This window comes from Anser brachyrhynchus, assembly GCF_964034855.1.
Source record: "Anser brachyrhynchus genome assembly, chromosome: 3".
NCBI lineage: Eukaryota > Metazoa > Chordata > Aves > Anseriformes > Anatidae > Anser > Anser brachyrhynchus.
In genome coordinates this window covers 106,659,090-106,681,972 of record NC_137696.1, presented here as the reverse complement: position 1 = coordinate 106,681,972, position 22,883 = coordinate 106,659,090, and the positions used below count along the sequence as shown (strand labels likewise).

The following is a 22,883-nucleotide window of genomic DNA, read 5'->3' as shown; positions in this document are numbered from 1 at the left end:
TCTGAATCAGAATCTATAATACTCAGAAGATTGTAGAGAAAAAAGTGTGCATGACAATAACTGTAAATATGCTATTTCTTTATTGAGTGACTCTGGACAAGTTACTTTAGAATAGACTTTGTAACACTCATCTGAATCCACATAATTTTCAGAGATGTTGAACACACTTGATTCCCAAACAAGCATGGAATGAAAGAATTTTCAGGAACCAGTTCTATAAATACAATATAATTTTCTCATTTGATAATGAAAATGTTCACTCAAAACAGTAAGCAGATTACAGAATAAAAGTCCAAACAATACAGCATATTAATTAAAAATAACTGAATACAAATATTTAACAAAAGAAATACAACATCAAATTTTTCATAAACTTAGCAAAAAGAAGAGATTTCAGTGATGATATTTTTCATAGCTTTTAGGAGATTTGTGGCTAGTCTATTAGGGATAAATTTTGTCCCCTTTTTAAAATATTAGATCACAAATAAGCAAGGATATTTTTGGATCTTTGTGTTGGAATTGTACCATGATTACAATGCCAAGGTAAATCTCTTCTTTTATTCCATAGTAACTAATATAAAACTGTATTACTTCAAATACATCAAGTCAATGTGCCTAATTTGATACCTTTCTACAGACAGACCTCAGCTGAACTTCTGTACCTTTTAGTTAACTAAACCAAACTGTTCTTGTTTTGTACTCAATTCTAATTATAGAGGTGAAAATTTTACTTCTTCTTACTTCCCATGCCTATAATGATTTCCTTTGATTCTTTGGTAACCCTTTATAACTTAACCCAAAAGCCCTACCCTTAATGCAACATCTCCAAACTATGTGCAGATAGTTTGTATTTATTATGTTCAGAGCTGTTTTTCTACTTAGCGTTCATATGGTACCCAGGGTGAAGGGCTTTTGGTCCATGACCTGAGGTGCTATTCAGGTGGTCAAACATTAAATAGGCTGCAGCTCACATAGGCTTTAGGGAGTGGCAGATACAGAAGCCCTGACCATTTCTGCAGATGTACACATGTGTACATTAAGTTTCTGGCTTTAAGTAAAATTTCAGTTTTAATGTTCATATTTCACTTTAGCTTATTTCATAGTGGTGTAACATTTATGTGACTTACAGAGGTCTGTCATTAAAATTTTGGAATGATTTTACCTTTAATTGAAGATACAATGTAATTATAACTATAATAATGTAACTTTCAAGGAGTTTTTACATAGAGAAAACTGCTTCAGCAACTAACCCTAACTTCTAAAAGGAATCTGCTGATACTAAATCTAACTGTTTTTCAAGATTAAGGGGCAAATGGTATCTAGATTTTTTTTTAATAGGACTGTTTTCATGAAAAAAAACAAAACAAACAAAAAAAACACAGAACTTTTTTTTCCAATGGAGAAACCTAAATATGACATTTAGACATGTAGCAGCCATGTGCTTTCTCTGTTATCTTAAACAGAAACTGAGACATGTAAACGTCATACCTTGTAAGACGAGGTGCTGGGCCATAAGGTCCATTATTGGCAGAGAACAGCCAAAGATGAAAGGTTGCTTAAAAAGATTCACTGAATTAGACTGATCTTATTTAACTGTCTTGACTTAACAAAGTGCAATGTTCTAAGTTGTTGTGAGCAAGTTTAACAATTTCTTGAAGCTTCTGTAAACCAAGGCAACATTAATAACAAGCCATATTATTTAAAACATGATTAATCCTTGTAGAATTCTTAAGATGTTGTTAAAAGGGCTTAGTTTATTTGCTCACACAAAGTATCATAAAAGAATAGAATATTTTGAGGCAGTAAGGACCTTTGAAGACTATCTAGTTCCAAACCCCCTGCCACAGACATTGAACGGACGTGGACAACACCCTGACATGTTTCACTGATTAGGTTGCTCAAAGCCCCATCCTGACTTTCAACACCTCCAGAGATGAGGTATCCATAGCTTCTCTGGGCAACCTGTTCCAGTGTCTCACCACCTAAATGTTGTACACCAGATGTCACTGAGTGCACCAACAGAGTGGGATTCCCGTGCCTACAAATAGGTACATTTTGCCTGAAGTGTTCATTGGGGAATGCAAGATGGCCCTAATGGGCTGGCAAAAATGACAGAAGACCTGTGAGATAATCCTATTCTTTAGTTATGACATCTGAGAACTAAACATGCTATGTAGGATAACTGGAAGGCTGCTAGACGTGTTAAATGAATGTGCCCCAGCATTCCAGAGCTCCATGGGGTGTTTCTCAATCTGAAGCTTAGTCCCACATAAGTTGCAGACTATGCATTTTCTGTCTAAGGATGGAATATCCCCTGTTTTTTAGTGCATTCCTTTCAATAGGCTATAGTCTCATCCTCTGCAACTAACAACATTTTGCTATACAGCTGTATGTCTGTAAGTCTCAAATGCCACCTTCTGAAAAGAAGCTATGTTGTGACAGTTACATACTGAGACCAGGTTTGTGATACAGTCCTTTGCAGGTATGGCTGTGGTTAGCATGCATAGGGAGAAGGCAGAGTTATGAGCTTTAAGTAAGTTGCTAAAACCTCCAGTAAAGTAGTAGTTAAGTTTTCTTTTTTGCCAGTACAGCTCACTTCTCTCCTGATAGGTGATTTTTTTTCCCAGTACAAATACCTCTCTATGAGCACTGTTCTCCAAGTATACATGTTAGTTAGATGCAATAGTGTCCTTAATGTGTTGAGATTTTATAATCCTCCATTTGTAAACAGATGTTAATGTGTTATTATCCAAGCAGTTATCCAACATGTTAATGTGTTGTTATCTGGAAACTGTAACAGCAAACTAACTTGTGAAAATTTTGCCAACCATTGAATCAATTAAGAGAGAGAGAGAGAAGTTTTTGAGGCAAAGATTTCTTAGAGCTGCTGTTACATCTTGTACACAACGTATAACTCCACTAATAACAATGGACTTGAGATGATCCACCAGTCTGGGTAAATCAGTCTTCCAACTGGTATCATGTTGTCTGGAATTTAAATATATGCATACATGCTTCTGAAGAAGAAATAAGTAGTCAATGGAAAAAGTCACAAACTTCAGTAAACTTAGACTCCTACCCTATGAACAAAGGCACTAACAGAGGTTTCTGTTTATTTAATGTTTGCCGTTCCTGTTCACAGAAATTCCTATGAATAGTTTTATTTCATCAAGGAGTTTTGCTTAGGAAACAATGGCAATAGAGGGTTATCAGGAGGGATTTGAAGTACAGGATGTGGAGTACTATGCTTCACAAAGGAGCCAATGCCAGCATGAAAGGCCACTGTGAAATAAGGTGACCTATTAACAATATGAAAATGAATTGAAAGGCATGTAATCATGGAGTCAGTAAAAAGGTAAATGAAATATGTTATAATGAAATGCAACTTGCTTATTATACTGCAGCTTTCCACACTGGTTCTTGAACAGGCCCTTGCATCATCTTATTTGATTTAAGATTTTTCTGGATTGAATCATTTCTAATACTACAATTAGTGGGGACTTTTTCAGAGTATGCTTGGATATAGCAGTCCTGCTCCTTAGTACTGAAGGGTAATATGCTTTGGTTGACTTCAGTGGCAATTACAGTCACAAATGCCTAGGACAATGTTCCTGTCCCCATCTCTTGCCTGTTTTTATTTTAATCACTATTCACCCATTTCAAATTTGGTAATGTAGCTTTCAAATTTCCTTTACCATGGAAAACATATTCTGGTAGAGCTACAATATATCAGTGATTGTTAAGTATATTCCCCATTACAAGCTAATGCTTATGTCAGTAATAAACAGAAATTAAAATGAGAAGAAGGCGAATTTTTCTTTAGTGTATCTGTATCCTGACTGAGGGCAGTGGGATTCCAAGATCTGTAGACAAGTTTATAGAATAGGATTTGTGTTTGACCAGCAAGAGCGCACCACGGGGTTTGCAAAATGTTCAGATGTGCTGGAAGGGGCTGCAGACATCATCCAGTGCCTTTTCTCTTCTGAAGAAATGTAAGTAGAAATTGAGATGTGGTTATGAGAAACACAGGGCTGTTTTGGGCTATTCACTTTATACATAGGAAGACCTAGTTAATTGTAAGGCTGTCAGAAAACCTGTAGGAAGATAATAGCAGTGCACTCCGTTCATTCAGCATCTTTTGTATACATCCTGAGGTGAAGGAGCACCAGGGTTTATTCCCTCTGAAGATTCTAGTTGGTCACAGCTCTGAGCTGTACAGCTGCATTGCTAAGCCTGGGAACAGGCAGGTTAGGAAAAGATAAAAACTCAAGGCAGGAACTGTCTTCAGCAGCTGCTTGCTAGAAGCAGACTGACACCTACACTCACACAGATCTGCAGAGAACCACTGAGTTCCTGAACTCCCAAAGCATCCAGGAAATTACAAATGTCAGGAAAGAAGGATGGAACAGTAGAATTTCATGTGTAGATCCTTTTTCTCATGATTTTTTTTTTGCTAGAAACAGACACTGTCTGAAAAAAAAAAAAAAAAACTTTAACGTGACCAACTCCTGAAGGGTAGGCTTGCAAGTGCTGCTTATGGACAAATCTCCTGTTGCTCAGGGCTGTAGCTTGAGCCTGTGTCCAAAGAACATCTTACCAAAGGGTTTATCTGTGGGTGGTGTTTGCATGCAGAGTGCTGAAGGGGAAGTAGGTCGATAATCCAGACACTTCACATCTCCAGACACGTGCTAGTGGCTGCAAATTTGTTTCTAAATGGTTTAGAGTTTTCAATCTATGTGCTGGAAGTCATATCCTCTATTACCATCAGTGTTTTTCACCTTTGGCATTTGAAAGCAAGAAAATACTTAGCATTAGCTCAGTGAATGAAGCATTTAGAAATGAGTTATTTGATTACAAAGGGCTACAGCTGCAGACCATGAGAGAAGTCTCTGTGTGGAGCTGACTGCATGTAGAGGTGGAAAGTTGTGGTGGCTTTAACCTGCTGGGCAGTCAAACTCTACTACAATTGCTCTCTCACTAGCCCTCCTTCAAAGAAGGCAGGGGAAGAGAAGTACACTGGGGGAAAAAAAAAAAAAAAGGCTCATGGGTTGAGATAAGGATAATTTAGTCAAAGGAAAAAGGAAGAGGGAAAAACAAGCAAAGCCCACATGGAAGCACAGAGAGAGGGGAAAAAAAATATTCTCTGCTTCCCATCAACGAACAATGTTTAGCCACGTTGGGAGGACAGATGTCTTCATAACAAGAGCCCCCCTCTCCTTCCCCTTTCCCACCTTTTCTTGCTGAGTGTGACACCATATGGCATGGAATATCCCTTTGGTTGGTTTAGGGCAGCTGCCCTGGTGATGTCCCCTCCCCACTTCTTGCCCACCCCCATCCTGCTGGCTCTGGGGGATTTGGAAGGAATACTGGTGCTGTGCCAGCACTGCTCAGCAATAGACACAACACTGGTGTGATAACAGGGCTGTTCTAGCTACAAGTGCAGAGCACAGCACTGTATGGGCTGCTGCAGGGAAAGTTAACTCCATCCCAGCCAGACCCAGTACAGAAGTGTGGGAGGGAAGTCACCCATGTCAAGTTGGAGACAGAGAAGAGGGGCAGTGGCAGCCTAGAAGAAAAATGCTCAAGAGGGATGTGGAAGCTGATCATTGCCCCTTGTTAAATGACTGAGCCTGAGAAAAACTCTGATTATTATGATTTTTTAGTGTTTTCTACGTAGGATTGCAACTTCTGTTACTTTAACAAAATCATTCCTGCAGAGCCTTGGACCTGAAATAGCCTTTGTGTTGATGCAGTATTGTATGAGGCCTGTAGATAAGACAGCAGGACTTACATTACCTTAAGCCACCTGAGATACTAAAATGCTAGTGCCTCAGTTCATTTCTCCATTTCTCCTGTCAGTTCATGGTGAAATAAAAGTGCCTAGAATTTAGATGGAGGCAATCAGTTCCTAACAGGAATCAGCTCTTTGGCAGAATAGAAAGCTGATTTGAAATAAAAGCTAAAATATAAATAATAATAATAAAAATAATAATAATATCTGTTGTTTTCAAATAAATGCAAAGAGAAAAGCTCAGATGCTTAATTAAAAAAAAAAAAAGAAACTAGAATGTAAAGTTAGATCAGGTCACATATATATATATATATGATACAAAGTACTGTGGACTAATCCAAATTAAAGACATCAGAAGATATATAGCTACAGTGCTGTGAGCCATAGTGCAAAAATGATGTATTTCATGATAAAATATTGTGTGTAAAAACAACAAAGAAATATTTGTGAGCATTCTTTAAAACATAAACAATCAAAATGTCTGAATGAATTCTCAGGATGCTCTAAACTTCCAAAACATCACACTTATAAGGAATTTGTGTCCAGAAATTATATGTATGGGGAATAAAAGGTTAAAAATTATTTATGAAAGTTATTCATATGCTATGTTGAAGATGATGCTGAAAGTGGTAAAAACTTTGCAGAGAATAAATTTTTCTTGTTCTTCCATTCATGCATTTATTAAACATAAATACGGTCAGGCTCCAGATGTGTAAGAAGATTTTAATATGCAATTCATTCAGTTATTTGGTTGTACCTATTTCTAGCTAGTCCTCTTTTCAAGTCAACTCTTGGCCTTTGTTTTATTTGTTAGTACAGTAAGTTGACAAATAGACTGCCACAGTTGAGCCAACATTAATTCACTCTTTATTATTATTATTTCACTAAGTATTTTTTTAAAGCTGTTCATTTTTATTGTTGTTCTTTGTTTGTTTATCTGCCTGTTCACTCTCTGCCATAGGTTTATTTTTCTGCTTTCTACTTCTTATTTTTTTTCCCTAGAAGCTCTAGGTTGCAATTCAGCAGGAGAAAGTCATACAATGTTAAGAGCATAGAAGAATTAACCAAACTCACTGTATTTGACAGTAATTACAACTAACAGTGACAAGTGTCATCACGGTGACATTACTGAAAGATGAGAGACATGCAAATGTGCTGACAGATTTCTAAGAAGGCAAGGAGAGAAACATGGAAATTAAGCGTAACAATATATAAACAAAGAAGAAAAATATTAAACTAAAAAAATATACAGTCTGATCCAGATTTCCATTCATCAGGTATTAAAAGCAGACTCCCAGGCTATGCCAAAATAAGCAGTAAAGCAGACCAGGAAACCTTTTTATACCCAGATGTGCAGTGTCTCATGTCTGTACACCCATTCCTGTATTTAAGAATTATAGTGGCAGTACATAAGCTGTCTTTTGGTGACTGTAGACTGTGATAACCACTAAAATGGTGCCGGGACAATGCTGGGAACAGTGCTAGTTGGCCTGAGCCTTAGACATGGCTTGAGGCCATGTCCAGGCCCTGTCTGGTTGAGTAGAGTCTTCTAATGTGCTTCTCCTGAGCACCAGCAGAACAGGTCAGTTGGTCTCACCAGCTTTGCTCCTAGCAAGCACCCTTCTTCCCTGCACCCTGCTGCCCTGGACAGACCTAATGGCAGAGAAAGGCCTGGAGTGCTCCCCGTTGCCACGCACACAAAATATACCATGGGTCTGGCACCCAAATGCTAACACTTATCTACTGAACATGTCCAGTCAGAGGCTTATAACTCTGCCAAATCCATGTATACTTTCATGAGGACAGCAGAATGTATCTCTAAACTCAGAACAAGACCTCATGAAATGTCAGGTCTTGCTCCAATTTATAAACAATTAGAAATATTCACTGAATTATTGTTTTTTCCCCCTCAATATGGAGAAAACAATGTATATTACCAAAACAAGGGTATACAAATATATTCTGAGAAATTGATTTTTATTTTTTTTCCTATGACATTTGGAAAGAAAAAAAAATGAGCCTGAGGCACACACCTATTGTGGACGATTGCAGTCAGATCACTTAAAAATTGACAAAAGTCAGGAGTGACTACAAGCAAAGCCTGGTCGTTGAAGGAGTTAGGCTCTTAAACTGTGGGTAGTTCTGCCAGCTCTTTTCATTACAATCTGGAAGAAGGATGGAATAACATTATAATCAAATGTACAGTCTATTAAACCGAAAGACTCCTAACAGAGAGCTAATCTAAAAGGACTTAAGAGGCTTATTTACCTTGGGAAAGTCAAGGAGAAAATAATATGAAATTCATACTAGAAAAAGCAGACAGCACAATATAAGCAAGAAAAATTTTGCTGAGCAGAGCTGACTACAGCAGACAGTAATTTGTATATGTGCTTGCAGTGGCACATCTCCTTGATTCCAGGCACTTCAGCAGAAGATCTCAGGTTATGAGCCTGTTTGTCCTCATTACAGACATAGCACATTAAAAAAAAAAAAAAAAAAAAAAAAAAAAAAAAAAAAGAGATCACTGTATGGCTTTTTAGATTTCAGGTGGGACAGATTTTCCTCTTGAAGTACTTTTTTCTCTCTTGTTTAGTGTCAGGCCTAGAGAAACTGTGCTTCATTTTAAGTGTCTAAAGTTAGCAGGGCTTGGTCACTAAACAGGTCACTTGAAATTTTTGCCTGCCCAAGCACATTAATCAGAGACATTTAGCTAGAGATACACCTTACCTATTTACACACAGGGAAGTCTCAGCCTATCTTTTCCTTCACAACATTATGTGCCCTGTTTGACTGACCAGTAAATTCACTGGTCTTCAGGTCATCTGTCCTGTAACATGCAATCATAGAACAGTAGAAAGGCTGATAAATTTTCCAGTAACCAAAGCTGGGCCCCCAGCTCCTAAGAGACTCTGCTCAATGGTGCTGTATTGAGTGCACACTCCTTCCCTGCAATTTAACAGGTGCTAGGGCCACCTGCAAATCACAGAACATGCTGCAACGTTTCCTCCCTCACCTGAGAGTAATGAGGGATTTTTGAACAGCTATTACATCACTGGACAAAAGACAAAAACCCTTTCCCTGTTCAGGGATGGTACAGGTCAACACTCATTAGGACATGTGAGAAGCCCACCCACAGAGCCTCTTTGCTGAGTAAGCAACTTCAGTGAACAAAACTTGATGTAAATTTGCCTCAGGAGTAGCCATGCCCAGATAAAGGGCAAATTTGGCAGTGTTCTTAAAGTTGCAGCATTTTGAGATTCAATAACCCTTTTTGTTTTTTCCTGTTGCCCCAGGGTGATTCCTTTCAAATTGAGCCTTCTCTCAGAGCCTTTTCTCTCAGTTTGGCAATGTTCACAGTTCTGCATATTTTCTATTTTGTTTTATTTATTTATTTATAAATTGATTTTTATTTTATTATTTTGTTTGGGGGGATAAGCATAATTAAGCTATAAAACTATTTTACCTTTTAAATCTTGAATAAAAAACAAATACTGTCTCAGCTTGTGGGTATCATGACCATTCACTCTATTTTTGTCCATTTGTTGCTTGACCAACCTGATTTAATGCTACTTTAACCCTCCCCTCCAAGATAAGAAAGTAGTTCTTTACAGGAAGTCTTTCTCAAACAGTGATCTGGTATCATTAAAATATTGAGAAGTTCACATTTTGTTTTTAATCATAATACCTATATTTCTTCTTTAGCCACTTGAGTTGTGTTTTGATGCTTCTAAGTTCTAGAACCAATGCAAGATTTATTTAAACAAAATCAAATCTCAGCTACTTTCTTTAGCAGCTTCAGAAAACAGCTTGGATTAGAAGCTGCTACTTTCCACACTGCATCAGGCTTTTAGTCCTCTTAACTTGTATTTCCCTCATGACTGAAAATTTAAGTGAAAGTTCTCCTACACCAGCATTCAGGTGTGAAATGTAAATGCACCCAAAAATTCTTTAGGCAGAAACACAAACAAAACTACCTTGTTTGCAGAACCTATCTACTGCTAACAATCCTGGACTCCTTCAGTCTGGACGTTGCAGTTCAATAAGAAGCTGGGGATAAGCCAGTCACCCTTGAGTGTAAATAAAAATGAATGTTGGGCAGGGAGGGTTTCTTTTATCTCTGCTGGAGTTGTTCATAGAGTATTTCATCTTTTCAGGTGTGTAGCAGAGTTTCCTCATGGGAATAAGGAAATCTCTACAGCTGATACCCCTCAACATAGAAAGAAAAATAATGAATGGCTCATGGGTTTAATATTAAACCAAGGAAAGAGCCACTTTGATCACTGAGTTTGATCACTTAACTTGAACTTCAAACATTACCAAACAGCTCAGAAGCTTAGTTGTAAGAGTAAGTTTCATCCGTTAACAAAATGAAGCAGTAGTTTTCAGTGTGATCTATATTTCCCAGCATTTCAAAAGGATTTAATGTGGGGCTTGTTTTGGATCTATCTCTAGTCAGCAGAGGTCCCTTTAGTCTTTCTTTAGTCTGTGGGTGATGCTACTTGTAATAAACAGGAAAAATGTTTCATTTTCTTAACTTTTGAAACAAACAAAAAAAAAAACAAACAAAAAACCACTGTGGTAGTGAATCTATTAACATCTTATAATGTTTATAAAGTTAGCGCTCAGGATGCTTTTTGGTTACTCCAGATTAAGCCTCTGGTTTCTTTACTTCCTGTTCTTTCTCTGTAAACTTCAGCACTTCACACACCAAATATAAAAGTTGCCTTTTATTTGACCTATGTCTGCTCCTTTCCCACATCCCTACTTCCCTCTTTGGAAATGTTTTCTTCACTTGATAGGCCAAGTACAATTCCTTCAGCTCCAAGATGGACCAGACTACATCTGTCTGCTGAGGAAAAAAAAATAAAAATAAATAAAAAAGGTAACAGAGCACAGCTGGAACCCAGATAACTAAAATCAGTCACCCAGACAATTAATCCATTGATCAATGATCCCTCCACTCAGCTAGCCTTTCTTGTTTGTATCCCTGAATACAGTGAAATTACATTCTTGAAGCAGTTCAGCATTTTAGCCCACATTTCTTTTTTTTAAACTAGATTTCTTGGTAAACTTAAACTAAGACTGAGATATCCCTTTCAAACTTTTTTTTTTTCCCTCCAGTAATTTTCCTTTTATCTGGGGACTAATTTCACCTTATTTTCTAAATCCAGTGAATGTAAGTTTAGGCATAGGTTGCAGAAATGTTACCAGATTCCTAAACAAGGAAGAAAATGAATTCTTCACATTGTGTTCAACTCTTAACAAATGTGATCACCATATATACGTATATATATATTTGTAGTGCATACATATATACTTTATCCTAATTTGTGCATATAAGTGTTTCTGCTTAACTTGCAGATGACTGGGTTTCACAGAATCACAGAATCATTAAGGTTGGAAAATATCTCTGAGATCATCTGGTCCAACCTTCACCCTACCACCAACATCACCCACTAAACCATGTCCCTAAGCACCACGTCCAACCTTTCCTTGAACACCCCCAGGGACAGTGACGCCACCACATCCCTTGGCAACCTGTTACAATGCCTGACTATTCTTTCTGAGAAAGAATATCTCCTAATTTCTAACCTAAACCTCCCTTGGCGCGATTTGAAGCCATTCCTGCTAGTCCTATCACTAGTTACCTGTGAGAAGAGGTCAACCCCCAGCTCCCCACAACTTCCTTTCAGATAGTTGTAGAGAGCAATAAGGTCTTCCCTGAGCCTTCTCTTCTTCAGACTAAACAAGCCCAGTTCCCTCAGCCGCTCCTCATAGGACTTGTGTTCCAGGCCCTTCACCAGCTTTGTAGCCCTTCTCTGGACACGCTCCAGGGCCTCGATGTCCTTCTTGTAGCGAGGGGCCCAAAACTGAACACAGTACTGGAGGTGTGGCCTTGCCAGAGCTGAGTACAGGGGAACGATCACCTCCCTGGTCCTGCTGGCTACACTATTCCTGGTACAAGCCAGAATGTCGTTGGCCTTCTTGGCCACCTGGGCACACTGCTGGCTCATGTTCAGGTGAGCATCGACCAACACCCCCAGATCCTTTTCCTCTGCACAGCTTTCCAGCCAGTCTGCCTCAAGCCTGTAGCATTGCATGGGGTTGTTGTGACCAAAGTGCAGGATCCAGCATTTAGCCATGTTGAACCTCGTCCCATTGGCCTCTGCCCATTGATCCAACCTGTCCAGGTCCCCCTGCAGGGCCTTCCTACCCTCCAGCAGATCAACACTTCCCCCCATATTGGTGTCATCTGCAAAGTTACGAAGGGTACACTCAATTCCATCGTCTAAATCATCAACAAAGATATTAAAGAGGATGGGCCCCAACACCAACCCCTGGGGAACACCACTGGTGACTGGTCGCCAGCTGGATTTCACTCCGTTCACCATCACTCTCTGGGCCCGGCTGTCCAGCCAGTTTTTAACCCAGCAAAGAGTGTACTTGTCAAAGCCATGGGCTGCCAGATTCTCCAGGAGAATGCTGTGGGAGACCCTGTCAAAGGCTTTGCTGAAGTCTCGGTAGACTATATCAACTGCCTTTCCCTCATCCACTACGCAGATTACCTGGTCATAGGAGATGAGGTTGGTCAGGCAGGACTTGCCTTTCATGAACCTATGCTGACTGGGCCTGTTTTCACAGTATTTTATAAATTATTACAGAGACTGGCTTTCAAGGATGATATGCCAGACTGCACTTTTTCTTTTTTTTTTTTTTTTTTCTCAAGTTAGAGATTAAGCCTGACAGTAGAAATTCAGTGAGAACCAAAAGGCATGGCATCTTAAGAAGACATGGTGCTAATGACCAGCTGGCTGTTGGTGACTTGTCTCTGTGGCAGCAGCACACACAGCTCCTGCTGAATCAGAAATTCAGAGGGAAGAAAGAGCTGGGTATTGGTGCTTCTCACAGCTACACCTAAAATGCTGTAGCTTCAAGCCCTATGGCATCCACAATCTGACAGAGATAAATGATGTGTTAGTATGTGTATACTGTATTTATTACAGACATACCCTCAGCAATGTCAATAGAAAGCCTTATTATTTTTTTTATTACGAAAAGAAAGCTCGACTATGTTTATGTGTTCTTCTGCATGATTTCTCATGTGTATAAGAATAATGGCAGCAGCAAGGGAGATAACTGTGATTAATTTTATAAGTTCTTTACTAGAGTGAACAAGCAGAAGACTTCCATATTTGTTTAAAAGTCAGTATAAGTTTTATTAAAAAATAAAAAAATAAACCAAACTAGGATTTCATACTAATTTCACTTGTAATAGAAAGCCTATGACACAGGCATCAACTATAAAGAATTTAAACTTGATATTATCCTTATCAAAACTACTAGCTAGCATGTTTGTCATTTTTTTTTTTTTTTTTTTTTTGAGATTCTTACAGCATATTTTCCTTAACTCTTTGTTGTGTTTTAATGCCAATTGGCAGGTAAGTCCCACACTGTCACTTGCTCACTCCTTGCCCAATGGGATGCGGAAGAGAATCAGAAAGGTAAAGGTGAGAAAACTTATGGGCTGAGATAGACAACTTGATAAGTAAAGCAAAAGGTGTGTGCACAAGCAAAGCAAAATAAGGAATTCATTCAATACTTCACTTTGGCAGGCAGATGTTCAACCCTTTTCAGTAAAGCAGGGCTCATCATGTACAGTGGTTACTTGGGAAGACAAATGCCATCACTCCCAACTTCCCCCCTTTTTTTCTTCTTTCCCCCAGTTTTATTGCTGAGCATGATGCCACACGCTGTGGGACATCCCTTTGGTCAGCCTGGGCCAGCTGTCCTGGCTGTGTCCCCTCACAGCTCCTGGTGCACTCCCATCCTCCTCGCTGGCCAGGCAGCAGAAGGAGCAGAAAAGTCCTTGGCTCTGTGTGAGCACTGCTCTGCAACAACTGAAACATCCATGTGTTATCACCACTTTTTCATCACACATCCAAAACACAGAATCATGTGAGCTACTAGGAAAATTACTAAGAAAATTACTCTAAAACCAGTATAAAACCAGTATACTGGTTTATATAAACCAGTATACTCTTGAAGTGCTGAAATGGAATTCACTTCTACTCTTTTGTACAAGTAAAATCTTGTCTCAAAATATTTGAGACAAATACAATCATACCTGCTCTTTTTCTGTCTCCAGAAGTAGTCTTCTGTCTTCTTCTATCCCCAGTAGCCTAGTAGTCTCCTAGAAATCTGGAGCTACTCCCAGTCTCACAGGAATCTCAGCTGAAGCTTTTTGGTTAATTTCCCACATAGTGAGGTTCAGCTTTTGTACAAGTCTGCTTCTGGTGTAATGCTGACTTAGCCCTTTTTCTCTTCTTATCTTTCCATATGTCCTGTCCTCTTTTGGTTGTTTTCAACTTAAAAATAAAAAATAATAAAAAAAAAATACCTCTAGGACAAGTAAGCATAGTCAAGAAGATAGAAAGGAAGAGGTAGAATGTCCGTGTAGAGTAAAATCCCCAAAGTCCTAAGCTACTTTTTGAATGATTTGAAGTATTTTTAGGTAACTTAACAACAGAACTGGACAAAGAGGATGCATATAGCTATCTTGTTTTATCTATTTCTGAGGAATGTAGCCAAGTGAAATATACTTTAGTATATTTTTCATTGAAATTCTAAGTGCCTGGAAAGTGAACTAATCCACTTACATTACCATATCCAACTAGTGGAGAGACAGATTTGCTAATAAAGACCTGCAGAGGAAGTTGATGGCATGGTCTGACTTCGGTATCTTCCCATGTGTTGAGTCTGGTACCTCTGGGAGTACAGACTGTTCTCTTAAATTAAGCAAAGCTACAGGAAAAGTCAGGAGCATCTGTTCATACAAGACCTCTTCTAAAGACAAGAACATAACAAACTAAAAGTACTCATAGCACTGCAATGATGCACATGTTAAAGCCATGTATGTAAAGGGCAAAAAGGTCAAATGAGGCTCTAGTCAGGTATTTGGGGACACGGTATCATGGAAAGAAAGACATTTTAGTCAAAGTCATCCTCCATCTGTGCCTATTAGATCACTAGTGAGGAAGAATACAATCAGTTTAGCTGCAGGATCCAGAAGCCTTCTGCATCCTCCCTAGCAGACCTTCTGCCTTTCCCCTCACTAGCCCATGTCTCATCTGGGTGCACAGTGCCTGTAGGAGAAGGCAGGAAATCTATGTAAAGCAACTCTCCCTCAGTTCCTACAGGACCCAGCTCTTTCCGTTTCAAGTTTAGGCAGAAGACACCTAGTGCCAATATGCTTGAATTGCAGCAGAGGAATAGGTGATATATCCTACCCTTCCAACAGATAGCTTTCCAAAGGTGATAGCACAGGCCAGAGACTGCTGATACTAGGTAGCTGGAATGTGACCGCTCTGTTTTTGAAAAGTAAGAAACTTAATAGTGTAAATATAAGGTATTATGCCTGGGGCCACAGCACGAGAGCATAATCTGAAGAGCCTGGAGTATATAATACTAGTAAAGGTAGCCTTTCCGACAAGCTGGGAAGGTTAGGCAGTCCTGCAAGCTAGGTGTGTCTGACTGGACCCTGGAAATAAGATGGGGTTTAGGCACTAAAGGTTGGATATAAGCACACTGAATGTCTAAATTTCTAATACTTGTGACTATACTTTTTCTTTCATTATCCTGTAATTTCCGGTATGTGCAATTCAGGCATCCAGGTTTCATGTTGCTCTGTGTGGAGTAGGGATACCGGACTTATGGGCTGTTTTGGGGGATAGTTTTATTTTGAGGGTTTACCTAGCTGTTAAGACCATTAGAGAGGAAAAGGCTGAGGATCAAAATAAGAGTAAACTAATGCAGTTGGTACAATACCTAATGATCCTAACTCCTGAAAAAGAGTAAGGAAAAATAAGAGGAAATTCATTAAATAAGGTGATACAAAATTGAAGCCAATTAAATGATGCAGAAACTTTGCATATACTCTTATCTTTGAATTTGGGAATGACTTTTCTTTGGGTTCAACAGAAAAACTAACATGTAGTTACTGCTTTTTCAAGAAGCAATTTATGTGGCTCCATAGGTGATATTCACAAAGAGAAGCATAGCTTATAAGGGTTAGTTATTTGGATGCAACCAGTAGCTCATGTCCCCTTCTGTCAGCATTCAGGTACCTGTTTGGACACGTGAATTAAAATGTGTGGAAATTCAAAGAGTGGGCATTTAAATCCAAGGGGCAGTATTTGCACAGTAACTGTTTTTAAAATACATCTTTTTAATAAAGCATTGCAGCTTTAGAAAATAGGACTGTTGTTCCCTAGTTTATACTTTTACAAGATATATCCGACTTTTATATTAGCTGTCTATACAAAAAGAATTTGGATGGAAGAATAAAACCATGAAATCACTACTGGTATGTCTTTTTTTTTTTGTCTTTTTTTTTTCTTTTTTTTTTTCTGACTAACACACTCTTTCAGTGCTGGGCAGTGACAATAAACTGTCTCTAATACTGTTTTTATTACAGTTTTGGATTACAGATTTATTTTCAATGACCTATCAAAATTAACAGGCTCTTTACTGTTCACAGTTTATCAGGATGCCCCAGAGCTACTTCAGCAATGAAGAAAGCAAAGCTGTCTGGAGAACAAATGTTAACAATAAAGCAGCGGGCCAGTAATGGTAAATTTTTAATCATTACCTTTTTAAATATTACTTCTTTGTAAGCTAAAGTTATCACTACTCTATGGGCTTTTTCCTGTTTGTGTAAATCTTTGTAGTAAAAACACTGAATTCACTGTCAGTAGAACTGAAACTGGGCTTTATGCTGTGGAAATCTGAGCCAACAGTGGAGTGGGACAGACAGGTTTGTTGTGCTTATATAGATCTAAAACACTAAAATATTTCTAAGTAGAATATATGATTGTAATTTTCCTGTTCATATCTCATTCACCAAGGTGGATAGGTGGTCATATGTTGTTGCAGGATTCAAAAATTATTAAAATGATATTAAATTATTAAAACCAACAGACAAATCACAATATCCTAATGCATCAACAAAATTTCACACCGTTATGGAAAAAAAAATCTTCTAAATTAGTTACAAATAATTTTGAAAACACTGTCATATGAAGAGAACAGGTTAAGATATTTTCTTTCCCTTCAGATCTATAAATGGACATAACCCTTCAAATAAGTTACATATGACAGTGCAGCAGAATTTGTTGCTATGGGTACCTTTCTTTTAATTCAAAGTTAAAATCAAAATACAAAAAGAGAAAGGGTGTCATTGATTCTCTGGGTATTTTCATCACTCTATTTGGAAAATTATTGCAATTTTTAAAAGTAGTGGGAAAGCACTGTTTTAACTTCAGAACACAAGGTTGAAGAATGCTTTATTTATATATTTTTTTCTTTTGTACTATGACTTGAAATAAATTTAATTTCAAATATGGAAATAATTAATTTGCTGAACTACGATTTAAAGCTTAGTTATTTTAACACCCCTTTTATTCTTATATCACATAGGTATAGAAAATGATGAAGAAATTAAACAGTTAGATGAAGAAATCAAGGAACTAAATGAATCCAACTCCCAGATGGAAGCTGATATGATTAAACTCAGAACTCAGGTAACAGTTTTATGAAGCCCTAAATTCAGATGCTTTTTCTAAAAAAAAATGATTAAAAGAAATATGGGAAATATATTGTAGCCTTTCATATTCTCACATATTTATATGTGAGCAATTTATAAAATCAGTAAACAATATCCATTATGCAATTTTCTCATCAGTTACAACCATGGGAAAAGGAAAAAAAGCCTTAGCAAATTATACTGTCTAAAACAGTGGCCAGTTCAGCATTGTATTTCCCCTTGGTAAGGCTCTATACACATTTGGGGGTTGGACCCGATGATTTCTTGAGGTTCCTTCCAACCCCTACAATTCTGTGATTCTGTGATTTCTAATAGCAGTTAAAATGTTAGGTTAGATTATGGTCATTAACATAAGTTGCAAGACAAAGGAGCCCAGATGAATAATATGGCTTTTGTCAGGTTTGTATTTCAAAGGAAATTTAGATAGGGAAGTGAATACCTGTTTCACTTCATTGTTTAGTACACTAAGTATAGCCCTTGGCAGCAAAAGTGGTTTCACAGATCCAGCTTAAATCCTTTTAGGTTCCCCATAAATCTATTGAAAACAAGGAAAAGCTAACATTAGACTATCTAAAACCTCATTTTATTTTCCTTTTTCACCAGTCCTAACACTGAATGGAAAAGGAAAAAGAAGGAAACTAATTGAATTCCTTCCTGACATTTTCCATTGTCCAACTTAGTGTCTGGTGCTGTTGTCTACACATGATTTGAATACAGACAGTAACAGTAAGCTTTGCCACAGTTCTCACTGTTTGTCATTCTTTAGTCCCATGATCATAGTCATTGAATGCCCATTGATACTGATAGAAACTGAGATGACTCTTCCACGCTACTTCTTTGTGTACTGCTTGCAGAGAAGAGTCCCATGTCCATTGTCCTCACCCTCTTGTATACTCATAAACAGGGGCAGGATATGTCCCTTTCAGCCTATTTTTCTTTGACTTCTAAGTGTTAGCCAAATTTATATTGCACTTTATGTAACACTTGTGTTTCACACATTTTTCTGATATCATCAAGTATAACTGTAGGGTAATGGGAACAAAATCTGCAAGAATGTAAAGCAAGAAGACTAATCAGTAGCAGAAAACAATATATATAATATCGGTAGGATTTGGTCCCAAGTTTTGAAGCTGGCAGCTTGGAAGCTGCCATTTGTTTTCTTTGGTTAATACTGTGCTTTAGGTGCTATTCACATAGACTGATTTGGCTGAGATTTTAAAAAACTTAAAGCAGTTTGGCTAACTTAAAATGTATTTGAAGTAAATGCTCCAGTTTCAATAACTTTCTGCATTTTTGTTTTGTGTCCATATAAATTAAAAAAAAAATAAAGCCATGAAAACACTATCACAGACATGAAATATGCATTAATTTTAATAGATTTAGCTAGTAGTTTCACATCAAGTTTTGACCTGAAATGAGTACAGAAACTGTACTTCAGTAATCTCAGTTCCAGCTTTCACACCTCAGACTTTGCATACTCTTAGGAAATCAGATAAGGCCCTACCTGGGAGCACTGCATAGTGTTGGAAAAACAAAACAAAACAAAAAACCCTCAACTGATGATTTTACTTGAACTTTGATCAAGTTCAAAGGATGTTTTTCACACCTTGGTGCAACAGATTAAGGAAAAGGGTAAAATGATTGGCAATGAAACATACTGTCATTAAAATAATTGGAATTCTGGAAAATAGAGCTATAGGAGACCTTGCAAGGTTATTTTATCCACCTGTCTTCTTCCCTCCCTGCTCTGTAGCTCTTCCTAAGCCAGTTCTGGCAGATGCTTGTCTACCTGTTCATTACTGCCTACAACATCAGAGACTCCCCAGCCACCCTGGGCAGTCTGGTCTAATACTTACCAGTTCTAACCCAAGTAGCAACTGATGCCCATCAGAAAATCCCAGCTGAGTCAAACTTCACAAAAATTCAGAGGCTTCAGTTTTGAATTACTGCACTCTCCTAAGATAAGAAATTTACATTTCCAACACATAGTTATATCATAGTCATTATCAATCTATTAAGATCAGTCAACAGTTCCCTCCTTTTTCAACAGTAAAATTATATTAAGTATAATAAAATGTTTACTGGTAAACCTTTTTTTTTAAAAAAAAAAAAAAAAGAACAAAACATTGTACCGCCTGTATTTTAATAAAACTTCACAGGTGGGAAATACACAATGGGAAAATAGTGGTAACTCTGTGAACACCAGAACTAGCAAAAGTTACATTTCATATGTATTTTCATCCCATATGATTGTAAATGCCAGTGAAAATTTTTCCTACACCTGGGACTTCCCTTCCATATAGAATTTTTTATATTAAATACAGTGAGAAGTCATGCTGCAGACTGTTTCTCAGTTGGGACATTCATAACACTCTCCTCTACTCAGCTGCCCTTTTGATAAGACTTGGAAAAAGGCATTTTTAAATTAATATCTTCTAGTATTTTATTTTTTTTTTAAATTTAACATTCCAGTCTGAAAGCATGAGAGGGGTAGAAACACATATTTATTTGGGGGTGGGGTGGGGTGGGGAATCTGCAAATAATTTTCAGATAGTCAGCATGTGACATGACACAACCCAATGGAAAAAAAAATCTATTCAGGTGGCAGTGCTCAACTATAAATTTTGATAGATTTTCTAGCTGTTTAAATTATCATGGGACAGCAGCACCATGTCATACTTAAATGGGCCTTCATTGACCTCAAGCTCTTCGTGTTGGTTTGTAATATAAAAAACAGTTTTTAGGGTAAATATCGGAGCACAACTGACTATAACAAGCACCTATGAATGATGCTTTGTGTCTGCATACAGAGTTGCTCTCTAACATGCACAAGCTGAAAGCAAAATAAGAGAGGAGAATGTGTTTCCAGTTGCAAAGCTGAAGAAAAGTATTTTGTCTACTATAATATGTTGTAGAAATAACTCAACATCAATTAATTATGACAGATCAAGCCCCTGCAGTACTGACAGGTTGGATTAGTTGCTATATATACAACTGTAGTCAAAGTCAGAGCTACTTAAAGATTATGTTGCCACATCTCTTGTCAAAGTTATGTCTATCAACCAATGTGTTATATTTCCATAAGCAGAGTAAAACTCTGGATCTACAATAAAACTCGAGGCATCTAACAACCTGATTATGACAGGATTATGACAGAAATTGCCAAAATTTAGTGAATCTGGTCAAGTTAATATTCACATAATCTTTTCCCCTTCTGCCTGCTACTACTGCACAAACAAACTTTAACTCAGTGTTTAAATTCTATTGATTCTTTCCACTGTTCGCTCTCTATGCCGAAGTAGAAATGGATTAAGCTTATTTTGGGAATTTAAAACCTTGTGTTCTTTAGCATTTTTTCCACTTCTCTGGCTTCTTTTTCTGCCCTCTTGTCAATGCTTGTTTTAACCTACACACACAAGCACACACTGCATAGTTTGTAATAACTGTTAACAGTTGTCATCCAGTGTGGAAAGTAAGGACAAGTCTCTAAAGAAAAGTGTTAACAGGTACGAGTGAGCTCTTCATGTGCTCTTGATGGGTTGAACATAATCCAATGCTCATCTGAAATCCGTATAGCTTTCTTAGTACTGTGCTCTGCATGAGCTTGGTAAGTTGCCTCTGCAATGCTCAAGCCCAGCACCACACAAGACTGGAGATATTTTGTGGCTGGTCACCTGGGAACACCAGCAGCACATACTCTCAGTTGTATTCAACTATACAAGTGGACGTGCTCCAAAAATCCACTCACTTCACTGTGTGCAAGTTTTCTTCAGTTTTGCAAGTTGTATTTATTAAAACACATTCAGAATTTGTATATACATTGAAATATTGTGCATTGTTCAGCTTTCAAAAGCAACCCTATGAATTTGCACAGAATCAAAATATAATTACAAAGAGCTGAACGCTGGTAGCAAGGAGTGCATGTTTAACTAGCAATATATGTGTTGCAAAAAATATAGGAAATAAATGACTTACTGCAGAATGTCCCATTGACTAGGAGCATGGTAGGCTGCTAGGAGTGGAAGTGTTAAACCACATGGAGGAATGTGCAGAACTAAGGTCCTTTGTAATGTCTTTCAATTTAAAAAAAAAAAAAAAAAAGCTCTAAAACAGTGGAACTAAGTCCAAGTCCATTCATTATTGCCAATATTAAAAAGACAAGCCATTAAACAACTTACAGTTGGAACTAGAAGCCTTTTACAATTATAAGAATTGTAGACTCAAGCAAGCCGTTTTTAGTTTCAATGAATAATCTTAAAATTTTTCTCTCCTTTCTCTGGTATATCTGTTATCACTCCCTTTGATGAGCACATGCTTAATAATAGCTTGCCTTATATTACATTGTACACAAATTTGTCCATTTTAGATTACCACAATGGAGAGCAACCTGAAGACGATAGAAGAGGAGAACAAAGTAATTGAACAGCAAAATGAGTCTCTTCTTCATGAATTGGCCAATTTAAGCCAGTCTTTAATTCATAGTCTAGCTAATATCCAGCTGCCACATATGGTAAGTGATTGAGAGCACAAGTTAAGGAATTTGGCGATCTTCAGTTCACTTCATACAATAGATGTCTTTTTTATGTTTATATCAACCAGTTGGATATTTGTGGTAACAACACTGAAACCATAAAGATACATTTAACTGCTAACAAAGACATGGAGGGCCTGTTCCAGTGTATCCTGTAAAATTAAGTAAGAACTAAATAGGCATTTTAAATATTATAAAAAGTGGTGGCGATATGCCTTGATAATATGTTATGCTTAAATGAATATACGGTTAAGAAAATAAAAGTTGTATATGAACTACTATTTAATATCTCGTAGGAACCAATCAATGAACAAAATTTTGATGCTTACGTGACCACTTTGACGGACATGTATACAAATCAAGATCGTTATCAGAGTCCAGAAAATAAAGCCCTACTGGAAAATATAAAGCAGGCTGTGAGAGGAATTCAGGTCTGAACAGCTGCTATAGTGGTGAAAGTCTTGCTTAAAAAAAGGATGCCTCTTGTTTTTTGCTGCTGTAATTTACCAGAAAGTGTTATATATTTATTTCTGTTTGAAACAGTGTTATGCTTACAAGACTTCATAATGATTTTATGTCTTGCTTTAAAGATAGTAACTGCAGAATAGTTTTTTGAATACATTCACATTTTGTACGTTTTCATATAAGCTGACATAGTGTGATATGCCATGTAATGTTTATAGCTGCTAATGTATGCACATTTTTGGGGTATATATATTTCTGAAGAGGTAAGCTGATCAAAATAAATAGAGTGTAAATTCTTTTTAATGCTTTAGTGATTAAATGTTTTAGTATTTTGAACTGAAATGGACAAAAAAAAAAAACAGCTTTGAATGACAATGTTGCAGTCTGCAGCCACTTTTTAAACACTATCATTTTGCCTCATGTTGGAGGATTTTATGGGATTTAAGAAATACATTTTGTGTGCATATTGTTTCATAGCAAGAATTGGTTGCAAA

At 37.4% G+C, this 22,883-nt stretch overlaps 1 protein-coding gene across 33 annotated transcripts in view; it reads left to right on the top strand.

The window, feature by feature from the left end:
- MYT1L (myelin transcription factor 1 like) overlaps positions 1 to 22,883 on the top strand; it is a 331,277-nt gene that overhangs the window by 306,264 nt on the left and 2,130 nt on the right. For 26 of the 33 annotated variants that reach the window (XM_080588548.1, XM_080588549.1, XM_080588526.1 and 23 more), the window contains 4 exons: positions 16,329 to 16,420; positions 17,267 to 17,376; positions 21,760 to 21,903; positions 22,221 to 22,883. The exon at positions 22,221 to 22,883 is cut by the window's right edge and continues 2,130 nt beyond it. In XM_080588548.1, the coding sequence (XP_080444674.1) occupies positions 16,329 to 16,420; positions 17,267 to 17,376; positions 21,760 to 21,903; positions 22,221 to 22,361 (487 nt within the window). In that variant the 3' untranslated portion in view covers positions 22,362 to 22,883. The remainder of the gene's footprint in view (positions 1 to 16,328; positions 16,421 to 17,266; positions 17,377 to 21,759; positions 21,904 to 22,220) is intronic. The other 7 variants (XM_080588537.1, XM_080588556.1, XM_080588547.1 and 4 more) reach the window with 1 other exon arrangement.